A 19,282-nucleotide genomic window follows, 5' to 3' on the forward strand; every position below is an offset into this window, starting at 1 on the left:
CGAGGTGCATAAGCGCAAGTAGGCTTCTGGCTACAACATGTCAGCGTCGCCCAGCTTTCGTCGGGATGCGGCTACTTGGAGTTGTCGAGCTCGCAATAATTGTACTTCAATGGTTCTAGATCAACCAAAAGGTGTGGTGTGGTACAGAATGATTGTCAGTTCGGGTCGTGGTCGATAGAGGAACGTGCCCGGAAAGGTGGCAGGCGGGAGGTCCATGGTAGGTGGTAGGTGGTAGGTGGTAGGTGGTAGGTGGTAGGTGGTAGGTGGTAGGTGGTAGGTGGTAGGTGGTAGGTGCGAGGTGGTAGGTGCGAGGCGGTAGCTCCGAGGTAGTAGCTCTGAGGTAGTAGCTCCAACCTAAAAGGTGGTAGGGAGGGAGCCTACCTCACCATTTACAATAGCCAAGTGCTAATTTCCATCTCGTGCCAGAATCGGCAGATGGCCCTAGTAACTTACGGCGTACTAGAAAGAAAATCAATATCTCCTAAACAATTCTCTTCTCAAGTGCGCCTCAATAATGTCCCCATTTCTCCGCTACGAATCGAGACATTCGATTGTGCCTAGGGGAACACATGGCGGGGGCACGTACCGTTCTTGGGATCTGGCCTGGCCCGTGCGTCGGGGAACAGTGGTTAAGGCCCTAAAAACGATGCATCCTCTCTCTGGGCACTGTAAGTACAGCGCACTGGGTCGGACCTTCCAGCTCAACCATATTCAGAATGGTTGCAGCAGGTGTGACCTCGGAAAATGGTCACAGGAGATGTGAGCACTAGAAACGGTCACTGCAGGTGTGACCGCCAGAGATGGTCACAGCAAGTGTGACCACCGAAAATGGTCACAGCAAGTGTGACCACCGAAAATGGTCACAGCAAGTGTGACCACCGAAAATGGTCACGGAAGGTGTCGGGTGACCGCCCGGCTGGCGGATGCACGCCAGAATTCTTTCTCACCAACCTCAACGAACATCCTCCACTGTGTATGGAAGCATTCCCAAGGAATGGAAACAGCTACTTTCGAAATGCGCTGCGCCATATGTATATACGATGGGAGTCACATGATCAGTTACACATGTCCTCTGCAGCCCTCGTCTCCGGCCGTGTCAGACCCTTCGCGGACGTGCGGGCATCAGCAAGTCCCTGAAGTAGGAGACGCGAGAATTTGATCCCTCCACTTACGACCACAAACACAGATAACAGACATCCCAGTCAGGGTGCAGCAAACAGACGATAGCTGTCAAATCACTAGTTGCAACAGATGTTCCAAAAACATTGGGTATTCATCTACTTGTCTGCCTGGACCCCCGCACGCGGGAGCTTTCGACGGAGCATGATTGTCCCTCAACGCCAGTAATGCATCCCTTTGCCCTCTCCAGCTGGATCAACTGCTTCATGATCGCCTTCTCGGCCACTTTCACACTCCGTCGAAGTTTGGTTGCCTGCTGGCGCTCCTCAGCGCTTCGTGCCGTCTGCCTTCTCAGCTCCCGTCCAGGAATCCCGACTCGAATGGACTGTTCTGCCATTGCACTCTGGGGAGACAGCCTCATGTCGTCGAGCTGATCGACGAGTCTGATCTCGTCAGCCTGGAAGATCATGGCTGCCGTCATGGCGACGTATTCGATCTGTTCGGACACCCTGTTGTAACGTAGTCCTGGGCCATTCGATTTCCAAGGGCTTTCTCCCACTAAGAGTACGGAGGATGTATCGTGCTGGTATCTTCGCCGAAGCTGCTGTTTGACGATGGTGCCTCGGTTGGAAGCCTCCGCCTTCGGTTTTCTGCCAGCCTTCTTCCTTGTTCGCACCATGCGCGTCGAGTTGTGGGAGACTTGATGGTTGTTGGATATGGAGCCAGGAATGCCATCAAGGAAGTCCGCGATGGCCTTTCCCTGGACGGACTCATCTTCCCCGTGACCAACAGACTGTACGTTGAGCTCGCCACATTCATGCCTCAGGGAGGCGGCATTTCGGCGGTGGTTGACGATTCTCCAAACGCAGAAAAGGTTATCGACGTTGTTCGGCATTTCTGGTCGCGTGCTTCCCTTGCTCTTGATGTCTTCCTAGGACCGGAAGACCTTTTCGTCATCCATTCCGTCCAATCGTGCGGGACTTGGGCGTGGGCGGCGGGTTACCGAAGCCGGAACTGGGCGCGGCCATCGTTCCGAGGACATTGGCATTCGTCCTTTCGTATGTATTCGACAGTCTGGACGGAAGATAAAGATTAGCTTGAGCTTTTGATGTCCAACGGGATAGGAGGGCAAAAGAAAGGGTTGTCGCTGGGCGGAGGCCAGTACTGACGTCGTGGCAGGGGGATTTCGCGGCGCTCGTCCAGCGGGGTGTTGAATATGCGACCGAGCTCTTGATCAGGAGATCCAAGGCATTGATTCAAGCAGCGGGGGTTGCTCCGGTAACATTTACGTCGATCACGATGCCAACGACAGGGCCAGAGGTGGCGTCGGGCGCGCATGTGCCGGAGGGACGCGATCAGGTCTTTGAGGCGTGCGTGGGGAAGCGGTGATGCAAGGCAGGTACGCTGCCTGAATGTCGAGGTCGCGGGGCCGAGCCTCGAACAATGGATCATGGAGGTGCTCCGACTGTGATAATGGGAGAAGAGAAAGGAACTTGGAAAACAATTTTGCGTGCTGAGGTCGCGGGAGAGAAGAGATGGGAGCGAGCAAATGCAGGCAAAACAAGTTCTTCTTCCTTGTCTTCGAGGAGGGTGACTCCTTGGAAGGTTGAGTGAAATGGTGCGCACCTGCCCGGTAGACATGTCAGGCCAATTGGGCGACAGAAGAATGTCGGGCTTGTCGAGCGAATCTGGCAGCTTCAGACACATTCCACTGCCAAAACCATAAGGTGGGTAGAATATTGAGAGGCATTCGCTTGAGACATACAAAGAGAAGAAGCGACACTGGACAGAATGAGGTCCCGGCAGTTTGGGTGATGCTTCCGTTGAGATGAGGTGGTCTCGACTGTGACCCGACGTTGGCGTGTGGAGAGATGGAATCCGTATACTTCCCACCGTATCCGTATGGCGCCCACCGTATCCGTACGGCACCATATCGGTACAGGTGCCACCGTATCCGTATAGCGCTCACTGTATCCGTATGGCGCCCACTATGTCCGTATGGCGCCCGCCATGTCCGTACGCCCCCATATCCGTACGCCCTCATGTCCGTACAGCTCCCACTGCAGTGGCGGTTTTCAGACACTGGGACGGGAAGTACCAGCCAAGGCTGTCCCGTCACCACGAACACCAAAACACCGTCAGCTCTCCCACGGCAAAGCCCGTCATCTGGTCACCATACGCCAGAACTTCATTGCCTACCGGCACGAATCAATTGACTGAAGCATGCACGACAAGATCTGGTCGGGCGAAACCGCCCACACCACGGCCACGGCCGCGACCACGATCCACCCTACCGCTTTTGTCCGCATGATGCAAGTGGCGGTTTTGCGCACGCGACAGAATGAACGTGAATTGGTGAGGTCCACACGAGATGTGCCTTATGTGAGCTACTACCTTGACGGCTTGGAACGGGCGGGAACTGTGAAAGATTTCCAAGTCCTCACGAAATTCGTGACCTGGACCGACCGCGACTGAGACCGCGCCCATGCCACAATCTTCTGCCGCCTAGCGGTGAGCAGAGGAAAGATTTGGCTGCGCATCCAATTGAGGGAGAGAGAAACGGCAACCCAGACACAGATTGAGGACGCGCAGAACGCCCGGCGAGGTTGATTTACTGGCTATTCTCTGCGCGGGGCCGCCAGGATCCCGTGTGAGATATCGGAAATGTTGTGGTGTCTTGATCCGAGGACTTAATTGATCAAACCTGGTTCCGCGTCCTGCAGGACAACCACGAAAAATTATCTCGGTTTCGACTTCTGCGGCCTTAAGCGCAGCAGTCTCGATATCAATCTCACTGCTGCAGTTGTCCATCGTCTTTCGCGAGTGTCGAAATAATGTTCGTGTCGTACCGGTCACCATGCCTCGAGGCCTCCAAAGCCGATTTAGCCCCCCCACTTCCGAGACGACACAGAGGACGTGGTGCGTCTGCGCCCTCTCCATTTTCCCGGTCACCAGAGACAATAAATACGGCAGAAGACTGACGCGAACGCGCCCTCCCCTGTACGACAATATTCCAAGTTGTCTGCCCTTGCACATCCAAAGGAGGCAGTCGACGTGGCAGGCAGGCTTTTTCGTGGTACAACCGGGCACCTTCCCAGTGCTTCCGACCATCGAAAGTCATCAACGCCTGCCTTCCGCATCGTCAAGCTGCCCCTGCGCCCACACTTGATGATCACCGTCAAGTGTGAGGACGACTTCCACATCGCCCAGACTGCGACCTTCCCGACTTCACCTCATCTACCCACTTGCAACGTTCACACAGTACCCGCATCGTCCTGCCCCCAGACGCGACTGTCCCGCGACAGCTTGTCTACCACATCTTCCGCCGTCTCGCGCAACCTGTGGATGTCTTCCGTTCGAACCCTCAATCTCACATCATCCTAAGAAATGTCACATGTTTCTTCCTTCGACTTTACAAAGTGCCCGCACACTCTCGACATTTCGGACATACGGCGGCAATTCCCTTACCCAGTTGTGGCTTTTCGTCTCGCAAACTTCCACTGCAGTACCAACATCGTCAATGCCCAAGCGCTTACCGAGGTAACTAAGGCTGCCAAAACTTGGGGGATCACTCCGCTTCACCTTCTCTACCTGGTCCACCGAGATAAATCTGGTGGTGCAAAAGCTTCCTTTGCCGCACTCGTCGCGTTTGCCTCAGCTTGCCCTGGCCAGAGGACCGCTTCCAGCACATTGTGCAGTTTTGCCAACAATCGCCGCGTCACCAGGGACATCAACCGTTGCAAAGCTGGCATCACCCTCAGCAACATCCGGAATGCAAGCACGTTCTATAGTGGACAGTCCGACGACACTTCTCCACTCCCACCGTCAGCAATTGTCTTAATGGCACCAACTCCCTCGCAAAGGTCGTCCGCATCATCAGCAGCCACCCAGGCGAATTCTTCCAAAGCACCACCATCATCTGAACAGCTAGCACCCCTTGAGGACGCTTCTTGCTAGGAACCGGCATCACCCATGCCCAAAACACACACAACGCACACCAAATCGTCAGGGAGATATCTATGACCAGATTATAAGGGTGGCTGCATTGTATTGCGCGTTGTATTGCATTTGCTCCCCCGATATTTCGAGACCGGTCATTGTGCAGCATCCTCACCCCTGGTAGAGGAACAAAGCATTCACAACTTGAGGGCCTACCTCGACCCTGCTAGTTCCGGCCACGGATCCTTTCTGACCGACAAGACCATCAAATACTTAGCCACAACACCAACATCGAGTTCAAACCGGGCGAGTATTTCTGGCCAGGCCGCGGGAATCAACAGTCTGATGAGGGGAGCTTCCGCTGGGACAACGACATGATCCGCGGTGACAGCAACGGTGGAAGGGCCATCGCTGGCACCCAAGACAACAACGACGACAGCGGCCAGGAAGACTTCAACAACTCCGAGCACGTCCTTGACTTTGGCGGCGAGCAGTTGTTGAATGAGTCCGACTCGGTCCAGGGTCATGCGATCGTACGAGAAAGTAAACAAGACATGGCTGCCCCTGCGGTCCCAGTCATATCTACTTCGCGCCAAGCACCTCGAAAGGAGTGCTTCCAAGACCTCTTGCCTCGAGCAAACAGGCAGCCTGACAACGAAGGTTGTTGAATACGCCGAGGAGATCCTTACAGGCAATGCCGTGCAGAAATGGTGGAGAGATACCTGCCTTGACACGTCTGTCTAGCCTGCGGATCTGCCATATACCCAATCGACTCTGGGAAGCTCGGCGCGTTAGACATCCAGAACAGTCCGAGGGCCCCAACAGCGTTTCTGCTCCAATCAGACTTTCTACTCAGATCTTGATCCCGTTCGCGTCGGGTGACGACTAGGGACTGTGTGCCCTCGATCGAATTGGGAGGGCTTTCTGAGATCCCGATCCTTGCATTATCATCCTTCGCCCACCTCCGCAGTCCTCTCTGCTGATGGGGTGCTTGCCAAAGTCAGAAAGCGTTACTTGCCTGACTCACATACCCATTATGAAGGCAAAGGGGCAATGACATGCGCCGCGCCGAGGATGGATGACCCGAAAGATTCTGGTGTCTACTTGTTTGCCAGGGCCATGCAAGTTCTCGCCTAAAGACCCATTGCGCAAAATACCAATCGTTTTCTGGTGGAGGACCATGTCCTCATATCTTGGTGTGGCCAAGAAGAAATCGACGTGGGACTCGCTGATTTCTAGCGAACGCGTAGGAAAGCCGCCGCCGGATCTTAACGAGCGAGTAGGCGATGACGACCTGACATCTGAGAGTCTGGCTGAGGGTAATCGACGCTGTGACAGGAGGTATGCTCGGCATGAAGGGGGGCATTTCATTGCAAGCAAATTGCGTTTGCAAAGCCCTTTCTACGACCTTGATTCCGCGGTTCGAACTTCTGACACCTTATACGAGCGCTCTCGACGAAGCAGACTTGACGAGACAACGAGTGTGGTGTTTCATCGCAACGAAGAGATAATCTCCGAGGTCAATGATGTCCTCAGGAGTCGCGATAACGTGGAGCGGGACCACACAAGTTTTCCAGAGTTGACGAGTAAAGCGATGGGAAGTTTGGAAGGCTGCACGCGCAGGGTGCAGATCCTGTCTGGCACATGAAAATAACGAAATGGTGGTCATGTTCTTCGAGTGTCGGCAGAGGTAGAGAGATGGACCGGCGCGTCTTTGGCATGCATCCTACGATTCGAACAGACACATTGCTGGCAGGGAGGTAATCGCAGTCCCAGGCTGAACGCTGGTTTGTTTTCTCAAGATTGGCAGAAGGTTAGATTGATCCGACGCTGTACAATGCGCATGGTCATGGCATACTGCTCGTGATTGCTCGCGTGACGCGAAAAAGGATGCGTGCTGGTGATGGGATTCGTCAACGCAGATGCCGCGGTCGCTCGTGTCTCAGGTACTGCAATTGACCAAGACTCGCCTTGCATTTCTGAAGTCGTGGACGCAAAGAACTCGAGACGGGGGCCGCCACCGCGGGTTCTGAGACCACGTCCGCTGCCAAAGTCCGGGTTGTTGGGCCCGGACTCGCCGAGCCCGTTTGCGGCAGATTGGACCAATAATGCCAACTACCCAGGAACAGAACAACCCAAAGCTTATTATTTCACATAACGTTGGCGCGGCAGCAGGCAGAGGAGCCAATTGGGGGCTTTTTGGACATGCTGGATCTCGATGGCGACCCTCGAAAAAGTGAGGTCATCGCGAGTGACGGGAAAACCAAACTCGTGCTGATCCCATCGATCCCACTGATCGCACCCGCATCGTTCTGCACAGCAAGATGTTGCAGGAAAAGCCTTCAAGTTAGCCTTGAAATCTTACGCATCGTGCGTGCAACGTCCCACAAGGTGCCGTATGACATCCCAAGTGGATGGAGTGGCGGTTGATTGCATCGTGGCGGGATCGCGTCTGGGACAATTTTGATGGCGACGATGGTGGCGGTTGACAATTTGGGCGGTGCGGCACCTACCCTCCCGCTATTTCCAGCTTGTTCCACGGCGGTGGTGCCCTGGGCTTACGTTATGTCCCGAATCATCGTGGGGAAGTCGGGACGTGCGCAGGGGGCCGCGTGATTACGTAATCCCGTGCATCATTCCAAGGCCATGACCCAACCCGGGGTATCATGACCGAGCTGCACCGGTCATGTCGCACCGGCCATGACAAAATCCATCAACATGGTCGTCTATCACTCACAAACATCCTGCAAGGGAGTGCAATAAACTTGTTCTCGATCCATTTCCAACTCCAGCAACGAAAGCGCTTTTGGGATGGCACGGGTGACAAGGGACAGACATTTGGCTTTGGCACCAAGTTCAAGATTCTACAACAGCATCACTTCTCTCATCTGCGACACCAAAGCCCACGCCCGCAATCTCTTTCTCGCCGCCCTGCACCCAACTACCTCGATATGGAAGGTGCTGCCACCTCCCGCCCGAGCCACCTGTCCGAATTATTCTCGACAATCTTGACGACATTCATGCCTACCAAGACACCCGTCGCCAGGCACACTAGATCCCCACTCGAGCGATGAAAGTCTTCACTTCCTGTTCTCGCTGACCTCGTCTGTTCTCGTGCAGAAACGAAGCAAGTCATGACCCGAGTTCGATGTTGATACCTTCCACGAAGCCGCGCCCGCTCGGCCGCGCACGCAGCCCCCGTCTTCAAAAGTCAACCCAGTCCTCGCTCAGCGCCGCCCTCGACCAGCAATGGTCGCTTGACAGCCGTCGGCGGCAGGATGAAGGCGGCTCCGCTGCTCTTCGGGGCAAAGGACTTGTCGCTCTGCGTCTTCCCGCTCGCGCCGCGAACGGACTTCGATATGCGAAATTCTCCCTTCCAACGCTTCAGCTCCCCGACAATTACTACATCCGCAAAAAGGGCAACCACGCCGATCACGAAGGAACAAGGTGTTATGGAAAGCAAGCCAGGACCGAACCAACCGGGGCGCGTGTGGGAGACGCAACGAGCGGGACTTGGGGATCCAAGACGACCAAGGCGCCGATTGGAAAAAACTATGGAGAGGAGGACATGTTGGACAGCAGCCTATTGTTCGGCGGCACTGGGGCTCGGACAACAAAACGGGTCCTTCGCCGGATGCGAGGGAGTTTTGAGGTCATTTGGATCGACCGTCTTACAAACGAAAAGGAGTCGACGACCGCACCGTCGCCCTGCTGGAGCTCAAGGGCTGGCCATCTACCAAAGCCCTCGCCGAAGCGGTCCACGACTACGACGACTTCTAATGTGTCGTCTACAACAAGCCACGCCCAGCTCCCATGCACCCACAACCCTGCTGGTCCTGGCTGTCCGTATTTGGGTTGCGGCATGCAGTACCAGACTTCGGGCCTCGTTGGCTTCCGAATGTACGACGGCTCTTGGGCTACAACCTCGAATTCGATGGTACCTCGACGTTCTGTCAACCGGCTTCTCAATCTCGACATCAACAGGAGGCTGGTATGGAGATCGTTGGCCAAGGCATACTACATGGGACTGCCGAGTCAAGCGAAACATCTGCCGCAGTCTACCACCTGCGTGATGAATTTCCGGAGAGGTTATCGCCAGCGTGCTCTCCAAGCTGTGGGGGCACACTGCCAGTGGAGTCCTGCTTGCACAGGCAGAACCCGTCGAGTTGGCGAAAACCAATGTGCTGCGCGGGAACTTGCCTGGAATTACCATCGGCAAGCGTGTCCTCCAAGCTCAGAATGGGTACTCCCTGTTGCATCAGAGAGGAACCAAGTGATCGATCTTCCTGGTTCCCCCGCGTTTCTGCAATGAAGTGTCGTAGCCACAGACCAAAAGAGCCAACGAAAACAAAGCGTGTTGATCCCACAGCGTGTTTCTCCCTCCGCTGAGTTCTTGCTCGCTGCCTTGTAGCCCAAAGCTCTCGTTGACGCAAACGACGGGTATCATATCCGGCAGGTTTTCCCATTGTCAGACCTTCTCTTTAGTATTGCTATCTGACAATCTGTGGTGTCATCGAACAACGTACAACAATGTAATATCTCGCGTTTCTTGGTTGGTTTACTGGGATTGCCCATGGCTGCTGACTGGCCGCCTTTGGTGCCGGGGTCATGTCCAGCTTCCCAAGTGCCCGCACGAAAGACACGTCAGTGACTGGCTCTCGCGTAGCTTTGACTGTTGCTTCGCCTGAAAGGCACGGCCGAGTCCGGTCACATCCGTTGCTCGATCACCTTACCCGACACTGTGGATGCGGAAACCGTCGGTGAAGCCCCTGGAGAGAAAACCTAAAGGCCGGGTTACCGCCGCCACCGCCCCGGTCGTGTCGCCCGGGCACCCTGTTTCCATGGCCTTTTTTCTAGCCATTCCTGTTTGTTTCAGTCTTCCCGTGTTATGTTGACGCATGACCCAAGGACCTGGAAAATTGTGGATATCGCGAGCTACGAAAAGAAGAAAACACTCGTATCAAGCAACACCTTAGAGCATAACTTTCCACATAAAACACGATATAAGTGCACATACCCAGCACTCAACATAATAAGAGCCTGATAAGATCTGTGGGTGTTGTTTGTACCTGGTAATATACGTGATACAATCACCTTTGTTCTCAAGTTGTGGATGATGGGGGTTGATTAATTGCTGGTTTGCGGATTCGACCTAGACGCCGTGATGCCGCTCTATATATACAAAACCAATGGAAGCGCGAACTGTAACATGAAAATCCCGAGACCTGACTGTCATACAATAGCGGGCTTCTTCTTCTCCTCCACCCGACCCTCGATACAGCAACCAGTCCCCTGCGCATTGTGCAGGGCTATCATACAACTCCGGGAAGGATACTCCATACTAGCGGTAGGTCCCTTGATTTATGCCATAACTGTGAAGCTCAGCCTTCTTCCTCCAACAACGACGCCCCAATCTCTCTCCATGTATTCGCCGTCCTTTGTTGGACTGGTGGCTGGGGATACCAAGTTGTCCGCCCGTACTAATCCGTGATGTTGCGTTTTTGGGGATACTCTGTTTCGGACTTTGGCGACATCAAGAGATAAACGTCGTCTCCATTCGTATTTCCCATTCTTCGCGCACGTTCTCTATGCTTCCTGTGCCTGCGCGGCTTGAGCAATTGATCGGGCGGAAAGCACGTCCGTCAGGACGATGCCAGCGTGACTGGCTTTCAAGCCCGGGACTCCCAGGCCAGATGCCGCAGAGAGACGGCGCTGATGAGCGCATTCACAGAGTGTTTCCATGGCCTTATTCCAGTCTTTGCAATCTCTTGAAAGTTCCTCCATCTCAGCAAAGAACCAGATGCTGTGGTGGTTGTCGAGGGTCTTTTCGTAGCCCATCCGGAAAAGAACGATTTGCGATGTTACGCCCCAAGAACATGCGGCTCTGAGGAGGAAGCCTTCGCCAAGCTTGTTTCGGAGCGTGAGGTGGTCGCTAAGTGCCTCCGTGACTGCGGATACTGCCCAATGAGGCAGAAGCTGTCGCAGGTCGCAAATGTCGATTGGGTTGGAGGCGCCCTCTGCTGTCCGCTCAAGTTCGTTAAGCAACTCGAGGACGACGTGTGGCTCTTGGTTCGCCGTGTGTACAAGCGTGAGGGCCTGCGAGAAAGCCTCTACTGCTTCATGTACCGACTCGCGATACTGCTCCATAGCGTCCTGACGGGACTTGTAGGAACGCATGTCGGGATAAGCAGGTGTTTCGATGAATCACTTGGGTGTTGGGTATGGACTTAGGTCGCCGTCTGCGTTCTCTTCGACTGATTAGGTTCTCGCTACTTTATTAATCGGTCTGGACGTGGATGTTGGACGCGTAGATGTTGCCGAGCGAACAGGAGGAGACAGAAAGACGTCAGAAGTGTGGCCAAGACGTTGTAGCTGGTCTGTATACCGTAAATCTGGAAGTTAAGGTCGGTTGCAACACTTTGAGTGAGATGAGCCCAGCACTTTCTGCGGTGTGCGTAGGTTGTTGACGCATCTGAACGGAAAGGACCTTCCTTTCATTTACACGAAGGCCTCTGGGTAGTTGCGGTATTCTCGCCTTTTTGTCGAGCGCGGAAGGTCAAGCATGCTGGCAGTTGCATTCGGTTTGGGCGCCTGATAAATTCAGCCTTCTTAGGATTTGAATTCATTAGAAATGGAGAGAAATGTTGCAACCTGGGGAAGGAAAGGCATGGGATTGTCCGCGCTGAGGTGCAGGTGTCTAGTCAGACATCATAATTCACAGGAACTATCCAGACTCGACTAGCTTGACTGGATGCCTACCTTGAGCGCAGGGTGAAAATGTCTGCAGGCGTCCTCTTTGGACCACCTGAGAGACTGGTAGGGTCTACTTGACATTGCCGTCCACAAAAGCAATCCCGGACCGCTGCGACGAGGCACGCTACTTCCACCTTCACGAGCTGCACCAGCCCAGCTCCAATCCCACTTCGCTCACGGTCCAGCAATACTTGACGGAAAACGAGGAAGTCGCCGCAGTCTTGCCCCGATAAGTGTAGGTAGGCAGACTGCTGTCAGTATCCACTGCTTAACCTGCAAGGTCACTCAAAGACAGTGGCGGCAAGCGGCTTGGTCGAACCACCTCCCGTTTGCGAAGCCGGCTCTCTTCGGGTGACAGTGATGGCCTGTGCGCTGAAGGACGCCCTGAACGCTGCCCAAGGCACCAGTGAGCGTAGCGGGTGCACTGAATGGATTACGTCAGCACGAGCGTCAAACCCGTGGCCGGAAGAGAACTTAGTCCGTCTTATCATGTGATCTGGTGAATTGGTGCAGCAGGCAGGAGGCCCGGGACTTCCATGACCGGCGAAGCATCCAGACTGTGGAATCCGGACGAGAAAAAAGCAACTGTACAACGGCGCATCATTATCTGGTAGTGGGCAGCCACAAGACGACCTTCCTATCCCCACACACCTATTCTGCTCTTCCTCGTCATCGTCGCCTTTTTGGTTTTCGTCGTCACAGTCTCCGAGATTTGGTACGCTGCGGCCACTACACGCTACTTCTTCCGCCGGTTGGGACGTGGTCGGCCCAGGCCATCTTGACCGATTCAACCAAGTCAGTTGTCATTCTCCAACCAGGAATCTCCTATCACCTTGCCCTGCACCTTTCACTAACCTCAAGCATGTGGACAGACACAACGTCATGCGAGGCGAAGCAGCCCATCGTTACGTCTGGAGATCAACAACGAACCATGGAGCCAGGCTCGCCGACGATTGAGCTCGCTCGACCAACCTCCTAGAAGACGTCAGTACTACTCTGATCCTCGACGATTACCTCCAGTCAATCTCTCCTTGCTGACTCCCGCGATATAGTTTCCTTGCGAGCGCTCGACAAAGCGGCGGGCTTGTCACGGCTACCCCCTTCACACCGGACGATCGAAGAAATACAACCGTCAAATTTGCTCTGCAGTGCTGGGACTCGTCGCAGCCATGGCCCTGACTAGCGAACGATTTTGAATGAATACTGGAGCTGAATTCAATCTGTAGTACCGGTGGGCCCGCGCTGCGCTGCGAGCTTCTTGCTCCCCCACCTCCCCCAACCCCGGCATCTGACTAGCGACGCGAAGAGATGGATGTTTACGCCTCCAGTAAACCTGAGAATTCTGTGGATAAGAAGATGAATCTGTCAAGAATCAGATAGTAGCGAACGAAAATGTATGGCGTCTGGGTTGGGCAACCTAACTGACGGCTGCCTCTTATAAGCCCTCTCTCCTGGTTGCTCGGCATGCTATTCGCCTTACGTCCTCTCTATCCTCCGCCCAGCTGTCTCTAACATCTACGTCCTTCCTCCCAAACCTCACTGACACTCTCTCTCATGACGATCAACTGAGACAGAGGAAGCAACTCGTCGCCGGAGTCTCGTCACCTCTCCGCCTCGCCGAACCCAACTCCAGTCTAGAGGGGTGGTCTCCGCTCCGCAGGTGCCTGCTCTTCTGGACCAAGCAGACGGTTGGCCTGCATGAGCCTAGGTCTATGCAGCCTTCCGTGATGCTTCACATCTCACGAACCGCTTTACTCGCTCTATGCTCGCTCCATGCTGAGGGCGTGGCACGAATCAGAAGACGGCTTGGCCGACGCTCTCCCCTCGTTTGTCGACACGCTCTAAGGCTTTTCTTCCGCCATCCCCGCTTCCTCTCGCCCAACAGCAGCAACCCTCTGGATCACAACTTCATCATACCTTGCCTACAGGCCAATCACAGCAACTCCTCTCACAACCCTCCTTCAGAGCCTGTGAGGTTGCAAGGCAACAACCCGTCGCGGAAGTTGCCAATCTCTTTTGCTCTCGTTCTGTGCCGACATTATGTGTCGAGACAACACCACCAGGGTAATGCTGCGCCCTACTTGTGCTCTGGTCTGCTTTTCGTTTGTACTGACTGGGTGATCACAGGTTCGTGAGAAAATGAGCCTCGACCACTTCCGTACTAGCAATAATGAGAAGATCCCATGGTGCCTCGGGGCCATCCGGTCAATGGACACCCATTTGGCAACCCACAAGCTCGACTCCCGCACATATCAATACCTCGAACTCAACAGCCTGCCGACGAAGCTCGATTGCGTCCACGAAGAAAGCGACTGTCCATTCCTCGAGAACCACCGCATCGTGCCCAAACTCGGCAGCCTCATTGACGAGTCGGTGAAGAACGACGCCCTCCAGCGAGGCGAAATGCGCACTGTTGTGTGCCTCCCGTGGATGTATGGTTGGACGATGCCGTCATGGACTGGAGACATCCGACCGCCGTTACTCGTCACAGCAGAAGAATGCGAAGGGCGAGAGGTTCTCGAGGCGCTATTTGCAGCTGGAGATGACAGGGCTGATGTGCCGTCCTGGGGACTAACGGGAACCTCTTTTTGCCTTCCCCAGTACCAGAGACCTCCTTGCGCCTTGCCTATCTCGAGCGACTGGTCTACGTCGACCGTTGGACCGACCGTTCGAGGCCCTGCTCCGGTGCAGCCCTCGAGTGAAACGAACCGGTCGTCAGGTGCGTCTACACGCCAACCTTTGAACCGACACTTCGCATACTACCCACGCCCGCACCAGCCAAGCCGCACGAGTCTATGAGGTCGCCGTCCAGTGGCCTGTTCGCAACGGATTTTTGCACCAGCACTACGCCTCCTATCTCCTTCTGACCATCCATCCCCTCGAGTGGCATGTCGACGTCTACCTTTCGGCCAACGCTGCAACTCCAGCCTCACAAGCGTGGTATTGGTGAAGCTACCTTTGGCTTTCACCCGGCCCCCGACCTTCATGATGGGCGGTCGGCTGTCCATACGTCAGAGTCTGCGGGGGTTGCTCATGTCTCTCGCCGGCGTCTGACCTACGACACTGGCGATTGCGGTGGAATGGGTCAATGACCAGGCAAACAGTCTCCCCGGGTTCCTGGAAGACCGCAGTCACCGCCGCCACCGCCACCGCCACCGCCGCCATCAACCGGGTCTGATTTGCCGCCGCTTCGTACTCCTTCTTAGGCTGTGCCGGTTGGCGCGCTTCTCTCTCCGCTAGAAACCCCACAGCCGAAGATGCCTCCCCCGCCAGGCGGAAGAAAACATGGCTAATGTTGACCTGCTCGATGTAAGCGGCGAGAGTCTTGACACCGCTGTCAAGTCAAACAATACCGGCAACAAGATTGCCGCTCGAGGCAAATATGCTCAACAACATTATAATAAGCCAAGTGATACCGGCAACAAGATTACCGAGGCCCAGTTCAACGAGTGGATGGCTGTATCGCTCGATTTCCCTGGTGCTCAACAAAATCAAAACAAGCCAAGTGATGCCGGCAATAAGATTACTGAGGCCTAGTTCAATAAGTGGATAGCTATGTTGCTTGATTTCCCTAGTGCTTAACAAAATCAAAATAAGCCAAGTGATGCCGGCAATAAGACTACTGAGGCCCAGTTCAACGAGTGGATGGCTGTGTCGCTCGATTTCCCTGGTGCTCAACAAAATCAAAACAAGCCAAGTGATGCCGGCAATAAGACTACTGAGGCCCAGTTCAACAAGTGGATAGCTATGTCGCTTGATTTCCCTGGTGCTTAACAAAATCAAAATAAGCCAAGTGATGCCGGCAATAAGATTACTGAGGCCTAGTTTAACGAGTGGATAGCTATGTCGCTCGATTTCCCTAGTGCTCAACAAAATCAAAACAAGCCAAGTGATGCCGGCAATAAGACTACCGAGGCCCAGTTCAACGACTGGATGGCAGTGTCGCTCGATTCACCTGGTGCCGACAACAAGATAACGGCTTATTTCAACGAGTGGATGGCTGTGTCGCTCGAGTCACGGAAGTTCAGTTGGTCCTGATCCCGGAGCGCGAGTCCGGCAGAATCAGTGTTCTCGATTCGATCCAACACAATGCCGTCGTTACGGGCCGTCGAATGCACAGCGTGCCACCGCTTCGGCAGGAGCTGCAATCGTTCTGTTGGGAACAGGCATGTGAGGTGCAGCAGCCAGGGCAGGGGAGACAGGGGAGGACAGACTAGGCAGACAGGAGCTATTGGACCGTCTCAGAGAGGCTCAGCGCGGCCTCGTTGCGTTATGGGATGCCCTTATCGTCATTGATGGCGATGTAGTCAAGCGCGGCGCTGGGGATGTTCACATGGTGACGCAGCAATTGGACCATCTCGTCATGACTGGTCCTTACGCAACTGCCAGCTTTCGAGTGCCGGCGAACTTGGGAATGCGGGGAACTGCTGCTGGATAGGTCATGTTCATGTATTCCAATTCACTTAATCGCATGTTTGGAGATTCCAGCCCCACGACTGTCATGCGTGTCGAATACCTTCATGGAGCAGGCATTCTTGTGGCATGTGTGATCGGAGGGAAAGAACTCGCTCCGTCATGCAGATACCCATCTCTGTCGCTAATCTCGTGACAGTCTTCCATCCCCATTGCAAGTATCTCCTTCCTGCCAGCTGCATATAAGGTGTCCTGTCCCAAAGGTCTACCGCACACCATGGCTCCTCACGTCGACTGGGATGCGCGCAGATGCCCCTGTCCAATGTATCTAGAGCACCTCCAGGACACCAACAAGACGACATACTAAGCGCTTATCATAATACTTAACGCCGGCAATCTCGGCGACGCGAAGTGGGTAGATCCATTTAACAAAGCGGCGACCAGCAACGAGCCGACAATACCGACAGCGTCTTGTTCTCGAATACGGAGGAGAAGCTCCAGTTGAAGGATCATATAGAATTCTTCACATCGTGGCCGCACTCCAAGGCGAAGGATCACTGGGCTAAGATCCTTAAGTAGTGGAGAGAGATCTAGGCGAAGAGGAAGCGTACGTTGACCTCTTTAAGAGACATTCTTCCATTTAATGCAATGGTGATAAAGCCCGAGTTAGTTTCCAGAGTCAAATACCGTCCGTACTGATATCACCGTCGACAAACTACCTGCCAACGACGTGGTCCCCGATCGTGCGACGACGATGAATTTCCCCGATCAGACAAAGACAAACATCCTCGAGCCTCCTGTTCCTCCGCCTCTGCCTCTACAGCCCGGACCGCGCCAGCCGACATTCTCGTCTGCTCTCGCCGCCGCTGTAACCGCTGCGCTGGAATTTTCGACCGTGCCGCCGAGCACCCATGCCGGCATCGTCTCGGGATACCACGCACGGGCTCGTCATCATGAAGAAGGCGGAAGGCGACAGACCGGGCTTGATGGTTAAGGCGGGAGGAAACTGACCGGGCTTGATGGTGGTGGTTGCGCATCGGCCGCCGGGGCTTGAAGTACCGCACCCGCCGCGGGTCCCGCCGTTGACATCCAGGCCATCAAGGACATTAACCGCCGCAGGTACACGGAGCAGTTGAAGCCGCAGGAAAGGAGGAGATGGCGGAGGGGTATAGACGTCTCCAAACAGGCTGATAGAGGTTTACTTTATGTCATGACAAAGGTTGACAGGGAGCTGTTGTTCCGGCAGACATGTATGTGACAAGCGTCAGATAGCATTCATTCCCGCAAGTACTCCAAGACAACTCTAATCCCGATCTCTCGCAAGCCGCGCCACGCTCAGTCCCTCTCGCCGGTGCCACTCGCCAGCACAAGATGCTCCCAGCTGCGCTGCCTCAACACCGCAGCGCTCGCAATAGCTTCCGGGATCACCACCGCCAGCTATGCCTCATGGTCCCGCAAAGTCATCAAGACGTTCTCGACCTTGTCCACGAGTGGATCAGGGACCGGCGTTCTCGGTGATCCATGACTCCAGCTGCAACGAGGCTGCAGCTGGTCCACGCGTTTCCGGTACGCCGGCAACCTCACCTCTGGGGCGTCCCACGCAGCCTGCGCCTCTAGGCCCTCGCGTTTCTTGTCGGACGCCTTGGTATTCTGGAGACGTAGCTCGCGGAGCTGGCTCAGGGTGTTGATTGCAGCCAGGGAGAGCGGCTGAGGGGGTGGACAACCAGCAGCAACACCGATTCGGGCTCTTCGTACGGACTCCTTCGGGCTCCTCGTGTGGACCTTACGCCGGTCGGAGACCGCCATCGCCCTCATTACGACCTCCTCATGAATGGAAAAGTGACGCGCCACTCTTAGAGCCTCATGGAGACGTTCGTGCGGTATCCCGAGAGTTCCACGATCGCCAGCGCCTGCCCCGTACCTTTCCGCGCGGCCAGCGACTCTGCCCCGTGTTGTGGCGAGGAGACTAAGGGGCCCTCCCTCATAGCCACTCGAAGCCGTACTCGTACTCTCGCCGAAGCAGAGCGAAGCCAAACGGGCTTCTCCTCGTAGAGTTTGGCGATGTCACGACCCACGTCGGATTCGGTAGTACGTTTGCGCTCGATATGCGCATCCCGGTTTCCCTTCCATCCATCTGGGCCGCCCAAGACGTATTGGCACTCAGCGAGCTCGTGATGGCGACCGCATACCGTAAACTGAGGAGGCCAGTCGTCTTCTTCTTCAGCGCTCGCGACTCGTCTGCGCTTCATGCTGGTTGTGGATCGATTGGAATAGTCGGGTATGACTCGGTGTATCTCGGCGACGATGTTGCAAGGGTGAAGATAGTTTGCTTCAGCTAGTATCTGCTTCATGGGTCAGCACACAGTCATCCACGAGTTGGGGCGAGAGCTACCACGAACTTCCCGCAGCCCGGCACGCGTAGCGACGAGAGGTAGAGCTGTTCATACTCCCCCAAAAGCTGTCCAAGCTGGGGGACGTCCTCCCAAATGGCATCGTTGGCCTGGGAGACGAGCTTCTCGATGATGGTGAGGCGTATCTTGGAGTTCGAGGGAGAGACATGGTTGTTTTGGAGCGGGAGCCAGGTCGCCAAGGAGTCGCGCGGAAAGTACGCATCAAAGTAGGCTTGGGAGACGAAGCCCGCAGGATATTCGCGGACCTCCTCAAGGCCTTTGGCAGCGTGGTTGTATTCAGCGAGGTCCGTGGCGTGGATGGCGCGTAGCTGCGTGTAGATCTTGAGGTTGTCGGCGGATCAATCTCGCAGTGACTCCGCCTGTACGGCCGGAGGGCGCCGTACGGTTTGGCAAGCGCGACGGCGTGGGCGCTTCGGGCCGCGCGGGCATGGCAGGAAGGGCATCAGCTGCTGGGTTGACGGTCGGATCGACGTATTTTCGTACGTCAAGATCGCGAGCCTGGTTTCGATGGTCTGAAGCCAGTTCCGATCCGTACGGATAGTAAACAAGGACCTTGCGCTTTGCCTATGTGCCTACCTCAGGTAAAAGTGGTTTCGCTCCTGCCACTTCAGTACTGCGCACATTCCGTGGCAGGGCCTCGCTCTAGG

General features: G+C 55.1%; 5 protein-coding genes across 5 annotated transcripts; 2 read left to right on the forward strand and 3 right to left on the reverse strand.

Annotated features, from left to right (window-relative positions):
* Window positions 1–1,273: 1,273 nt before the first annotated feature.
* CkaCkLH20_01989 (uncharacterized protein) lies at window positions 1,274–2,014 on the reverse strand (the record flags this gene model as incomplete). Its single annotated transcript, XM_038884708.1, has 1 exon — window positions 1,274–2,014. One exon carries the CDS (start codon window positions 2,012–2,014, stop codon window positions 1,274–1,276), a length of 741 nt encoding a protein of 246 aa, XP_038750408.1.
* A 3,418-nt stretch (window positions 2,015–5,432) lies between these two features.
* Window positions 5,433–8,838, forward strand: CkaCkLH20_01990 (uncharacterized protein; the record flags this gene model as incomplete). Its single annotated transcript, XM_038884709.1, has 3 exons — window positions 5,433–5,591; window positions 8,228–8,702; window positions 8,744–8,838. The coding sequence occupies 3 exons, from the start codon at window positions 5,433–5,435 to the stop codon at window positions 8,836–8,838; spliced, it is 729 nt and encodes a 242-aa protein (XP_038750409.1).
* A 1,806-nt stretch (window positions 8,839–10,644) lies between these two features.
* CkaCkLH20_01991 (uncharacterized protein) lies at window positions 10,645–11,235 on the reverse strand (the record flags this gene model as incomplete). The annotated part of the gene is made up of 1 exon (XM_038884710.1): window positions 10,645–11,235. One exon carries the CDS (start codon window positions 11,233–11,235, stop codon window positions 10,645–10,647), a length of 591 nt encoding a protein of 196 aa, XP_038750410.1.
* A 2,715-nt stretch (window positions 11,236–13,950) lies between these two features.
* On the forward strand, window positions 13,951–15,348 carry CkaCkLH20_01992 (uncharacterized protein; the record flags this gene model as incomplete). The annotated part of the gene is made up of 3 exons (XM_038884711.1): window positions 13,951–14,530; window positions 14,916–14,983; window positions 15,052–15,348. 3 exons carry the CDS (start codon window positions 13,951–13,953, stop codon window positions 15,346–15,348), a joined length of 945 nt encoding a protein of 314 aa, XP_038750411.1.
* Window positions 15,349–17,661: 2,313 nt separating this feature from the next.
* On the reverse strand, window positions 17,662–19,078 carry CkaCkLH20_01993 (uncharacterized protein; the record flags this gene model as incomplete). Its single annotated transcript, XM_038884712.1, has 4 exons — window positions 17,662–18,074; window positions 18,146–18,566; window positions 18,620–18,955; window positions 19,019–19,078. 4 exons carry the CDS (start codon window positions 19,076–19,078, stop codon window positions 17,662–17,664), a joined length of 1,230 nt encoding a protein of 409 aa, XP_038750412.1.
* Window positions 19,079–19,282: the final 204 nt, after the last annotated feature.

Source organism: Colletotrichum karsti, assembly GCF_011947395.1.
Source record: "Colletotrichum karsti strain CkLH20 chromosome Unknown Scaffold4, whole genome shotgun sequence".
NCBI classification, from domain to species: Eukaryota; Fungi; Ascomycota; class Sordariomycetes; order Glomerellales; family Glomerellaceae; genus Colletotrichum; species Colletotrichum karsti.